Source organism: Nerophis ophidion, linkage group LG21, assembly GCF_033978795.1.
Source record: "Nerophis ophidion isolate RoL-2023_Sa linkage group LG21, RoL_Noph_v1.0, whole genome shotgun sequence".
In the NCBI taxonomy this organism is placed as follows: Eukaryota; Metazoa; Chordata; class Actinopteri; order Syngnathiformes; family Syngnathidae; genus Nerophis; species Nerophis ophidion.
The window spans coordinates 43,577,083-43,590,344 of NC_084631.1; the positions used below are offsets into that span (position 1 = coordinate 43,577,083).

At 41.6% G+C, this 13,262-nt stretch overlaps 1 protein-coding gene across 1 annotated transcript; it reads right to left on the reverse strand.

The window, feature by feature from the left end:
• Nucleotides 1–2,572: 2,572 nt before the first annotated feature.
• LOC133540159 (up-regulator of cell proliferation-like) lies at nucleotides 2,573–10,211 on the reverse strand. Its single transcript, XM_061882702.1, has 3 exons — nucleotides 10,137–10,211; nucleotides 9,884–9,956; nucleotides 2,573–7,378 (listed from the first exon to the last, which is right to left on the reverse strand). Exons 2-3 carry the CDS (start codon nucleotides 9,915–9,917, stop codon nucleotides 2,745–2,747), a joined length of 4,668 nt encoding a protein of 1,555 aa, XP_061738686.1. The 5' UTR covers nucleotides 9,918–9,956; nucleotides 10,137–10,211; the 3' UTR covers nucleotides 2,573–2,744.
• Nucleotides 10,212–13,262: the final 3,051 nt, after the last annotated feature.

The window sequence follows — 13,262 nt, forward strand, 5'->3', positions numbered from 1 at the left end:
ACCGGCTAGCTAGCATGGGAATACTTTGCCGGCTACATCCAGCGGCCTGTGAAGCAGCGGAGTATATGTGTTGTCTGTCTATTTATGAATAATGCAGACCAGGAGTGTTGGCTGAGTTCTTAACGTTTGCTTTCAGAGCGTGCATATCACAACATACAAGATGCTGTCATGGCGACACACAACCTTTACATGCTCGTCACTTCTGTTGCATGCTGGGTAGGGTAGTTATTTTTTTCCCTGGCTCATAACATCACAATATAGTACCATGTATATGCCTTCAGTTTATCAAAGCACCAAGCAAACAATCGGAAAATTCCCATCATATCAATTCCTAGATATGGTCATAATTATTTTAAGTGCACTACGCAGAATAAACACAACATTATTAATATTGCTACTACGGATAATTTGATCCAAAATTCCCTAAAACAGTCCACTACCTATAATATAGGTTTTTTAAACGTAAAAAAAATGTTTCTGCTGTTACCTCAGAAATTGCCTGTTCAGATGTTATGATTGTGGCTCAGAGATTTGTATGTAGATTATATTTATTTTCCATAACAAACAGGATAACTTAAATACCCTGGCAGTGGCAATAAGCTTAAATGTTTGTATTTACATTTTTGGAGTTGATTTTCATCAAATATGCTATTTAACTGCTACTGTTTAACAAGGACTGATTTAAATTGTGTTTGCACAACAAATGTTTTGGCGCTTTTGTTCATGTGGGAGAATATTCCAATAAAGGTGCACTACACACTACTTTTGAATTCATTATTGGGCTTTGCGTATACAATGCAGTTAATCGCGATTAATCAGAGAAAAAGTGCGATTAAATTCGATTAAAAATTTTAATCGTTGCCCAGCCCTAAAATAAATACAATAGAATGCTTTTTGATGTAGCAATTCCTTCACTTTGTGTAAAATAGCAATTTTTTTTAGGTATGTTATTCTTTGTATTTGATCATTTATGTAATTTTCATTACAAATCATAATACCCCAAAAGTTAATCTTTTTTTTTTTAACTCTCAACACCTTTTGACAAATGAGTCATCCACACTTTTCCTGCTACTACAAAAAAAAATCATAAATTTAGTTTTACCAGAATTGAAAGACAATCTGATAATCAATCAATCAATATTTATTTATATAGCCCTAAATCACAAGTGTCTCTAAGGGTTGCACAAGCCACAACGACATCTTCGGTTCAGATCCCACATCAGGGCAATGGGACAATGAGAAACCTTGGAGAGGACCCCAGATGTGGCTTCTGGCTCAGCTCCTTCTTCACCACAACGGATTAATACAGTGTCCGCGTTACTGAATGTGCTGCACCGATCCACTTGTCGATCTCACGATCCACTCTTCCCTCACTTGTGAACAAGATTCTGAGGTACTTGGAACTCCTCCACATGGGGCAAGGTTTCCTACCCAACCTGGAGATGGCACTTCAACCTTGGAGGTGCTGATTCTCATCCCAGTCGCTTCACACTCTGCTGCAAACCGATCCGTTGAGAATTGAAGATCCTGGTCAGATGAAGCCATCAGGACAACATCATCTGCAAAGAGTAAAGACCTAATCCTGCAGCCACCAAACCGGATCCCCTAAACTGCGTCTAGAAATTCTGTCCATAAAAGTTATGAACAGAATCGGTGACTTGAACTTGAATTTCAGAATCAGAATCATTTTTATTTGTCCGTTCCAACATGTACAAGACACATCAGAACTGAAATTTACACTTTCGGCACAGTCCCGCTAAGAGCAGACACACGTTACAGGGGGGGGCAAGACGAGACCGCCGACGGATCAGCCGGTTACAGCGCTCCTTAAAAAGATAAGAAAAGGGTGACATTAGGAAAGGGGGGGAGTAAAAAAATATCAGTCCAAGGCTAGACCCTCAGCAGAGGTCTAGTCTGAGTCCAAGGAAAAAACCTCACATAGCATGGCACACATTAAACATACATATATCACACCAACTTGCAACAGAGGGAGGGGTTGGTTTTGCGCAGGCCCGCATGGAGATAAGCGTTGGTGAGGGTGTTGATTTAAGGGTCGGGGTCTTGTGTGTGCGTATGCCCCGATTAACTCGGGAGAGGTGAAGTGTTTTTGTATGGCTGAGGCCGATAAAGTTCGGCTACAGATGTTGTTGACAAAAAGGGAGGTCAAAAGCGTCTATCTTTGAGAAGTCTTCGGGAGATTTTCTTCAGAACAGCCTGCTCCATGCCAAGGCCATTCAGGGAGTCCGAATCGTAGATAAAAAGTTGTTTTCCTTCGAGAAAACAAAATATTGACTTGTCTTCTCTGCTTGTCCATGCTGGACCTCTTTTAGTTCCAATTAACTGGCTTCCTGTGCACTTAAGATGTGACTTTAAGGTTTTACTAATTACGTATAAAATACTACACGGTCTAGCTCCATCCTATCTTGCCGATTGTATTGTACCATATGTCAACCCTAACCCTAACCCTAACCCTAACCCTAACCATATGATTTGGGGCTATATAAATAAACATTGATTGATTATTATTGATACTATCATAACACAATCAACCTTTTTAAAATGTGGCAATAAATTACTTCTGTTGTCATGGTTTATTTGAATAGCACAACATTTCTTCTTCAATAAATGACAATCTCTGAAAAGGTAGCGTCCGTCGTAAATCCTAGCCATGTGTTATGGATATTACAACTCTATACAAATGTTACACCATGCACCAGGTTTACTACTGTTGCCAATGCAAAAGATTAACAAATGTTAAAAGTATCCTTCAAACCCTTCAGGGCTTGCTCCTTTGTGATACTCTTCCAGGCTTCCGGAACCCGAGCTGGCTTGGCGTGATACTCTTTAGCAAAACGATCATTATAACGTACCAATACGAACTTCCAGTAATCAGACGCTTCCATTGTGGCGTCTGGAGGAATGTGCCAGTCGGAAAAGACTGTACTGTAGTCACTGTATTGCACTAATCCCTCCCTTTGATATCTGAATGAACGAGTACCATGAACATAGTTTGGACATAGACATATACGCAATTCTTTAGTCACAGACCTTCTCCATTTTCCAAGCCCCTGTGGCCGATGGACAGATGCGTGATGTTTTTCGTGGTTTTTGCCGCCAGCCTCACAAGAGATTTTACAGAATGGACACTGCTGGCCGCATCCGAGAATCCTCTTGAAGAGCTCATCCTGTGGTTTTACTGCAAGTTTATTCAAGGTTTCAGGTATGTCTTCAGTGTCGGAGAGTTCCACATGCAGTGTTTCCTTTAACCAATTTAAGGATGCAATACATTTTTGTGTGAATGAATTCATTGTGGATTTGATCTGAAACAAAACGCATTTTTCAGCCTCCTCGGATATCGTGATGTCTTTTATCAGAAATAGGCGCATTTCGTGGATGAGATTTGGAATACTCTCAGTGCCATCAGATTGCTTCTTTAAGGCACGTTTCAATGCTTTTGATATTTTGTTAACATTTTGTTTGAGATTCCTCAGCTTTAATTCGCACAAAGTATTGTCTTGCAATTTTTCTAAGACGTGCGCAAATATCCACTCTTTGACGTACATTTCATACTGCGATATGTACTTGAGAAAAGCGGCGAAGTCATCTTTCAGCAATAACTCCTTCTGAATGTTGTACTGGAAACAAGAGCGTGAACTGAACTGCATCGAGTCGCAGCTGGTCAGAATGTGATCTACAATGTCGATTCCCAATGTCCGGTTCATGTAATCTTCAATGGCAGGCTTGACACAAAACTGGACAAAATCGTTGGCTTTGCGTTGGCAATGGTCTGTCTGTTTGTACAAATCCATAAAATCCATCAAATATTGATTCTTGTGCTTTTCCAGCTGTGTTCGGGGGTCATTCTTCAACAAGAACCTTTGGTGTATTTTGAGGAATTCTCTTGCAGCAATTCCACAAATGTGAAGTTTGATGTCAATCTCAAATGTTGTGTTTGATCCGTGACGACTGTAACATTTGTTAAGTGATTCGTCAATCCTTCGCAGCAGATCTCTTGAGAAAGATTCATGATAATAACCCATGGACTGGGTTTGATCAATAACAAACTGTCTTTCTGTGTCAATGATGTCATCTGCATACCTTTGGAAATCTGCCCACGTGTCCCCATCTGTTGCATAAAGAGGGTCAACATGGTCGTGTCTTGTCTTAAATGTGCCAGTCCCACAGCCTTGTAGGTCTTGAACATGCTGCAGTTCCTCATTTACATTTCGATTTGAGAAATTTTTCTTCAGCTGGGTGAGAATGGATGCAGGTATATCTTCTTCTTTCAGTGCAGGTACATTGATAGTGGCAGAAGCCCACATTTTGTCAAACTCCTCTCGCAGTTGGTCATCAGACAGTCTGGTGTCTTTGCAGTCGCCCAGAAGCTTCATGACTCTCTCTTCAATCCTGCCACGGTACTCTTGTTGTATGTCCAGTGCTTTTTTTTTAGCTATTTTGAGATCCAGGACTCTGTCCAATTTAGCATTGACTGAATGTCTAATCTCATTTGACACACTTGTAATACTATTGAAAAAGTCCGTTTTGTACCTCTCTGTCAGCTTTACATTTCTGTCTCTCTTTCTGTAGTAATCAAGGAGTTTCTTTTCCATTTTTTTTTGTTGTAGTTCTATTTCTTGAGCTAGTTCAGTTTTTTTGGCGGTGACCAATGAGTTCCATGTTTCCAGTCCAACTTCATTGTTGGCATTTACAATTTCCAACTCTGCTGCTGTCTGCCTGGAGAATATTTCTTTTTGCATCTCCCATTCCCACTGGAGGAACTCTTTGCACAGGTTGTCATAGGCATGAGCCACAAGTGTGTTTCTGAAGCTAAAGATGAAGTTTTCATATTTCACTGATTTCCACAGAGAGCTCATCCATTCTAGAAGCTCTGGGATTGTTGACGCTTCAAATAGATTATTTTCTCCTGTGATCTCCAGAAGATTCTTCTTGAAGTCTGATACAGCTTCACTGTAACCGATGTTCACTGGTGCCATTGGAGGGGTTCCATACCAAAGTCCTGGGATGTTCCAGTTGTTGTTTTCTATGTCATAGTCGAGCACATCTGTGAACCTGTGAATCCCAGGTTGTCTCTCCATTTCAGCTGCAATCTTTGTCATTTCATTGAGTTTCTCCAAGAGATGATGTCTTTCTGTCAGGGTTTTGTAATGAGCAGAGACTTTGGCGACATTTTGGTGCACAAAATGACAAATTGTCCTTTTCCCGATTTGTTTCATTCTCAGGAAGGCATGGACAGCAATTTGCAGGACATCTTTCATTTCATTTGCATTCTCCATTGCAATGTTTATGATTGCAACATCACTTAAGCCAATGACAAAGGTGGCTAGCTGGTTGTCATGCTCATAACTATCTTCCACGTGCGCAAGATCAGAGGATTTCAGACCCTCTGTATCAATGAGGAGAATGAAGTCACAACCCAACTCTTGTTGTGTATCGTCTCCAACTTTGAGAAATAGCATATAAGCCCCTCTTGTACATCTGCCACTGCTGACCGCTAACTGAACACCAAACATGGTGTTGAGAAGTGTTGATTTTCCAGTACTTTGAACACCTAACACGGTTAGTACCAACAACCTGCTCCTTCCCCCGACCTTCTTGTGAAGCTCCATCAATACAGCTGTCACCCACTTCTCTGGGATGTTAGAAGCATCTCCATCTAAAAGTTCTAATGGATGACCATCCAACAGCATTTCAGCAGCTATGGCAGGTAAATGGCACATTTTACCTGTGGAATCACCCACATGCACAGATACTTCATAGTTAAGTCCCATTTCTCTCATGTAATGCTCCACCCCTAAAGAGCTGTCCACCAAATCCTGACTAAACTTTTTAATGAGTTTGGCATTCTTCTTTTGCCATCGCTCTTTCAATTTGTTCCGCAGGCTGGTCAGTTTGTCTCTAGAATGGGTATTAAACTGGAATTTCATCCACTTCAAGAAAACATTTCTTTCTTCTTTGTTGCTTGTTGATAAGGTTGCAATAAAATCCTGCATTCCTTGGGACATTTTTTGCCTCTTTTGCAACTCCCAAATGTTCTTTTTCTCTTCTTGTATTTGAGCTTTTTGATGCTCAACCCCCTCACTGCCAAAATTACTGATTCTGCATTCCTCTTTCTCCAGTTCTGATAGTCTTTTCCAATGTTCCCCTTGCAGAGGAAGTTGTTGTTTTTTAAAGTCTTGTATGGTTCGCAAACCGATACGACTCATGATCGCCTCAGCTGTGTTTTTCTGTTCAACAGTTTTGTTTTCATCCACAGCCAGACCTAATTTATCTGCCGTTTTGTGCATATTTGCAATACTCGTTCTGGTTTTTACATCACGGAGTGAGGTTTTGATGGTTTCGCAAAGTCTCTTTGAAAACTCTGCTGAATTTACTCTGGGATTTTTGATTTTGATTCTGTTTTTTCCTATATCCAACTTTCGCAGTAGATTTTTGACGGACATCAGATCCTCAGTGCGACTCCCTTTGTTGTTAACAACAAAATGGAGTTTGGATTTTGCATCGTGAAGAGCATTCAGAATTGTCTCCTCTTTTTCTTCAACCATGTCAAGGAATACAAAGACTGCATTGGACACTTCACAAAGGAAGTTGAACTGCGTAAGTGACTCACAAATGTCTCCTCGCAAATTAGCAAGTGCAATTGGCTCCCGGAATGTGTCCATATTTTCTTTTCCGCAAGGAAGGAACCAGCTAACTTCTACCAAACCATTTGACATTTTTCGAGGGAGTGCGCCCCCTTCCATGTCTCTGTGTATAAAGATATTGTGATTCTGCTGGTCACGGCTAAGAATTTGATTTAAAATCTGCGATTTGGATAGGCTGCAGTTTTGTAGCCTCACAAAAGAAAATAATGGAATTTCTGCCTGGACGATGTTGTCCTCAACAAATCCTTTGGATTCACACAAATCATGCGGACACCACTCTTTGACAATTTCTCTCAGAGCCCATGACATCAGGGTACACTGACTGTTGGTGTGGGGCAACAACAGAGGGACAGAAAACTGGCATAATGACAATTTGAGGGCCATTTCCTGCTGCAAAAAGCTGTCGGCACAAAGAAATAGACACACTATCAGGTCCAGAGGATGAACTGTGGTTACTGAGAGGCCGTCTGCTGTGTAAAGGTCCATTGAGTCCAATTCATCATCAGTTTCCTCATGACTGCTAAACAACTGTGTGTAGTTCCTGCAACCAGCATTGACTTTAAACAGTTTTCTCAGGTAATAAAATGGCACTTCTTCCGCTGAGATAACACTTTTTTCATTCATGCTGTTCTGGTTGACTTCCAGTAGAGACTGAAGTTTGAGTTTGTTGGGGTAATACTGCTTAAGTCCAAGGTCGGAGAGGACATCCAACAGAACTGTCAAAGAGAAAGATTAGAATTGTTTTAGTTTAAAACGCTCATGTCGTATATCGCTCTGAGGTGTTTAAGAAGTATTCGTGATGAAAATTCGTATGAAAACATATTTTGGTAGCTCCTCAACAAACAGGGTTTCCCCCAGATTGTCAATATTGTCACGGCGCTTGCGTAATCCGTCTTGCCATCTGCAGCAAGCGCCGCCGGCAGCTCTGCTAGGAGGGCGCCGGCACACTAAGAAAAAGAACACCTTCACGATCGGGTGCACTGATTTTCAAAGATCCAGCCTCACCAGGCACCAAGAAACATCAGAGTACACCTTTCCTGCTTGTCGGCTCAAAGACCGTTCCCTCCAGGGCCGATACATTGTTGGGGGTAACACCCTCCACTTTACCCGGCAGTGGGTTCTTACAGTTCCACTCTTTGGTTGATTTGTTACAACTCTATCTATCAATCCATCCATCCATCTTCTTCCGCTTATCCGAGGTCGGGTCGCAGGGCAGCAGCCTAAGCAAGGGAGCCCAGACTTCTCTCCCCCCAGCCACTTCGTCCAGCTCTTCCCGGGGGATCCCGAAGCGTTCCCAGGCCAGCCGGGAGACATAGTCTTCCTAACGTGTCCTGGGTCTTCCCGTGGCCTCCTGTCGGTCGTACGTGCCCTAAACGCCTCCCTAGGGAGGCATTCGGGTGGCATCCTGACCAGATGCCCGAACCACCTCATCTGGCTCCTCTCCATGTGGAGGAGCAGCGGCTTTACTTTGAGTTCCTCCCGGATGGCAGAGCTTCTCACCCTATCTCTAAGGGAGAGACCCAAACTCATTTGGGCCGCTTGTACCCGTGATCTTATCCTTTCGGTCATGACCCAAAGCTCATGACCATAGGTGAGGATGGGAACGTAGATCGACCGGTAAATTGAGAGCTTTGCCTTCCGGCTCAGCTCCTTCTTCACCACAACGGATCGTCTTCAGTAATTCATTACTGAAGAAGCCAAAACGATCCACTTGTCAATGTCACGATCCACTCTTCTCTCACTCGTGAACAAGACTCCTAGTTACTTGAACTCCTCCACTTGGGGCAGGGTCTCCTCCCCAACCCGCAGATGGCACTCCAGCCTTTTCCGAGCGAGAACCATGGACTCAGACTTGGAGGTGCTGATTCTCATCCCAGCCGCTTCACACTCGGCTGCGAACCGGTCCAGTGAGAGCTGGAGATCCCGGTCAGACGAAGCCATCAGGACCACATCATCTGCAAAAAGCAGAGACCTAATCCTGCGGTCACCAAACCGGAACCCCTCAACGCCTTGACTGCGCCTAGAAATTCTGTCCATAAAAGTTATGAACAGAATGGGTGACAAAGGACAGCCTTGGCGGAGTCCAACCCTCACTGGAAACGGGTCCAACTTACTGCCGGCAATGCGGACCAAGGTCTGACACTGATCATACAGGGAGCGGACCGCCACAATAAGACAGTCCGATACCCCATACTCTCTGAGCACTCCCCACAGGACTTCCCGAGGGACACGGTCCAATGCCTTCTCCAAGTCCACAAAGCACATGTAGACTGGTTGGGCAAACTCCCATGCACCCTCAAGAACCCTGCCCAGAGTATAGAGCTGGTCCACAGTTCCACGACCAGGACGAAAACCACACTGTTCTTCCTGAATCCGAGGTTGGACTATCCGGCGTAGCCTCCTCTCCAGTACACCTGAATAAACCTTACCGGGAAGGCTGAGGAGTGTGATCCCACAGACAATCAAAAGTTGTCAAAATTTTAATTTTAAGTTATTATGGAATGATTTAGCGCTAAAATGAATTTGACACTTCTGATTCAACGCAAATTCAAACAGATCCCCGGAATTGTTCACAGCCCCGCAACTTTCCCGTTTACTTTGGTCAATCGGCAACATTTTCGGCAATAGAATTTGTCTCTGAGCATTGCTCAAACGCGTCAACTGTCCGATCAAAACATACTTTTGTTCTTTTTCAATATCGGATATCGGCAAAAAAGCCATTATCGGACATCTCTATTTTCAACCCTGCGCTTTTTGAGGTGAAGGTTAAAAGGAACACTTAAAACATTAAAACCAATTCCTTAAATCATAAGTTGTTTCAATTTTATTGAAATGAAAAAGTTTCAAAACAATGCAGCATTTTCTAAAAAAAAAAAAAAAAAAATCTGCCCTAAATCAATCAAGTGAAATCCTGGAGGGACCGATACTGTGTATAATTATCCAAACTGGAATTACTGGACTCAGTCCGCGCGATGTTTTTTGAAGCAACACATTATCAAAAACCCAGCTGTCTTATACTGCGCTGCCACAATTTTGTAAATGCGCTTTCTGCAAATTGCTGAAACTACTAACACATTTTTTAGTCAACTGCCAAATGTCCTCTTCTCTCTTTGTAAAAGCACAGTGGAGACAGACTACTTTGTACAAGATCAATACAACTAAATACTTTTCCAAACATCAGCATGCAAACATACAAATATTTATTAAAAGTAGGACTGTACCTGGGTATTGTCCTTCAGCGCTCATTGTTGCCATGGTCTGATGGTCCCTCAGACCTCCCTTGTCCTTAAATACCTTAAGACCACAACGATAATTGAGTTAGGTTTTTAACATTCATTTAAACCACCTTTATAAACACATAAAATGTTGATGGATAATTCCAAAAATCAGGTAAAATTATCACCATTCCTTTAAGTTTAATGTCAACATTTGTATTTGATTAACTCTCAGACACATCCTTAAATATTCACCTACCTTGCATGTCAGCCAGAGGTATTCTCGCTCCAACTCCCTTCCGTGGTATTTAAAGGCAAGAAAATAGAAAGAGAAAGCATTTCATGGTCCTGATAAACTGGTTTGTTGTTGAAGTTATTAATTAATTAACTCATATTAGGTTTTGCTTATGGTGAAGGTTTATATTCACCTTGGAGAATTACAACCACCAAGTTTAAGTAAATAGATGTATTTCAGTTTGAGCACATAACAACATAAGGCCCCTTAGTTTGACATTCGCAGGTGGATTGGATCACTTCTCGTAGGAAAGAGGCCCTAAATGGGACTTCGAAATGCAAAAGTGATAGCCCTATCTTTGAGAAGAGACTACAGGTATAGTCAACGTCAACATTTAAGTTTTGACTTAAAGCAGTTGTTTTCAATTAGCACACACCCAGAGACAGAAAGGAGGAATATAAAAAAGTGCCTCATTTTCTTGACTTGAATGATACTCGCTTGTAACAAAGCAACTTTTCGTTCAGTAAAGCGTCTCCGACGTCTCTTTTGATCCAGCCGCACAGCCCTGTCACCCTTCTGTCCGGACGAGGACGGCAAATGCACATCATTATATAAACTGTTGGTGGTGAACTCCGATATGTGTTCATATAGCTGCTGTGCAACCATTTTTTCGAGGATTTTCGAAATAAAGGGAAGGTGGGACACCGGCCGGTAGTTTACAATGAGGTCAGGATCGAGGTTAGGTCTTTTGAGCAGAGGATGAATAATCGCTTTTTTGAATGCTAGTGGAACAGTGCCAGAGGAAAGTGAAACATTTAGAATATTTAGCACTGATGGACTTAACAATACCAAAAGCTCCTTGATAAGTTTCCCAGGAAGTGGGTCAAGTAAACATGTTTTGTTTTATCCCATTTACACGCCGTAGCAATACCCCTAATGTTATTTCATCAAAATGAGAGGGACTATTTTGGAGGGCAACATCCATCATATTTACAGTCGTATCTGTGTTAATAAAACCCAGTTGAAGGCTGCTAGACTTTTGGACAAGATCAAGAAAGTTTGATGATATTACGCCTATACTGGCTCACCTGCACTGGCTTCCTGTGCACTTAATGTGACTTCAAGGTTTTATTACTTACGTATAAAATACTACACGGTCTAACGCCATCCTATCTTGCCGATTGTATTGTACCATATGTCCTGGTAAGAAATCTGCATTCAAAGAACTCCGGCTTATTAGTGATTCCCAGAGCCCAAAAAAAGTCTGCGGGCTATAGAGGGTTTTCTATTTCTAAACTAAAGACTTTAAAAAAAAAAAAAAATAATATATATATATATATATATGCCAAAAAAGTATTTAGTCAGCCAGCGATTGTGCAAGTTCTCCCACTTCAAAGTATGACAGAGGTCTGTCATTTTCATCATAGGTACACTTCAACTGTGAGAGACAGAATCTGGAAAAAAAATCCAGGAATTTGCATTGTGGGAATTTTAAAGAATTTATTTGTAAATTAGGGTGAAAAATAAGTATTTGGTCAAGCATTCAAAGCTCTCACTGATGGAAGGAGGTTTTGGCTCCAAATCTCACGATACATGGCCCCATTCATTCTTTCCTTAACACGGATCAATCGTCCTGTCCCCTTAGCAGAAAAACAGCCCCAAAGCATGATGTTTCCACCCCCATGCTTCACAGTAGGTATGGTGTTCTTGGGATGCAACTCAGTATTCTTCTTCCTCCAAACACCACCAGTTGAGTTGATACCAAAATGGATACATGGATGATACAGCAGAGGATTGGGAGGATGTCATGTGGTCAGATGAAACCAAAATATAACTTTTTGGTATCATCAGCAAACATAAAAAATGTTAAGAAACTTTATGCACCACAAAAATCATTAACGAAAATTGTAAATAACTTAGGACCAATTATAGAACCCTGAGGAATTCCACAAACTATATTTTTAAATCCAGATATTGTATTAAAATGTAACGAGTGATCCATCGAGCTGGATTTGAACCAGTGCCCTAACCACGTTAAACCCAGATTCCGATCTAACAAAGGTCTTAAGTCATTCTCTTTCTACACCACATCAATGTGGAATGCACTCCCAACAGGTATAAAAGTAAGTGCATCTCTATATTCCTTCAAAACTGCTCTAAAACAACACCTCCAGGCAACTACAACACTTTACTAATACCCTCCTCCATTCACATCCCATCTCCCCGGATGTTCTCTGCTGGCTGTACATATCCTACTAAATAAGACCTACACTGTTTCAATGTCCACATTTCTCTGTTGATGACTGAAGTTCTGATATCAACCAAAGCTCCTCATCCCACCCCCCGGATTGTAAATAATGTAAATAATTCAATGTATATACTATGATGATTAACTTGTGTGATGACTGTATTATGTTGATAGTATATATTTGTACCATGAATTGATTAACGTGGACCCCGACTTAAACAAGTTGAAAAACTTATTGGGGTGTTACTATTTAGTGGTCAATTGTACGGAATATGTACTGTACTGTGCAATCTACTAATACAAGTATCAATCAATCAAACGTTGCCCTTCTTCACTACCAGTTTACGCCGCTAGATGGAGACATTGCATAGGAGTTCAACTTAACCCCTCCTTTCCTTCTGTTTTGAATGATTATTTTTGTTGCTCTTTTTCAGGGATCAAACCGTCAGTTTCTGGCACTGAAATCTATCTTAATGTGATCGCCACCTGTAGCAGTGTTATTTTTGTTTTTAAACCGTGCCCTGGCTTGACTTTATTAGTATTCTGACATCGGGTTAGGTCATAGAGAAGTGTGTGTGTCACAGTGGTATGAACACACACACACACACACACACACACTGTGCCACGAGCAGCTGTTCTGCTCCACCTTCTGCATACTTGACTCAGCAGACTATGAATCCCTAGATGCCCGCTCAGATCCGGCATTCAAAGCCTTGCTCTTGCCGCATTATCCCCCCCCCCCCCCACCCCCACCCCCTTCCCATGTTTGCATGTGACACAAAGTGGCATTTGTATATAATGTACGATATATTAATTTCTTGTAAATTTTCTTTCAGTAGAAGCATTTAAGTCTCACCTTAAAACTCATTTGTATACTCTAGCCTTTAAATAGACTCCCTTTT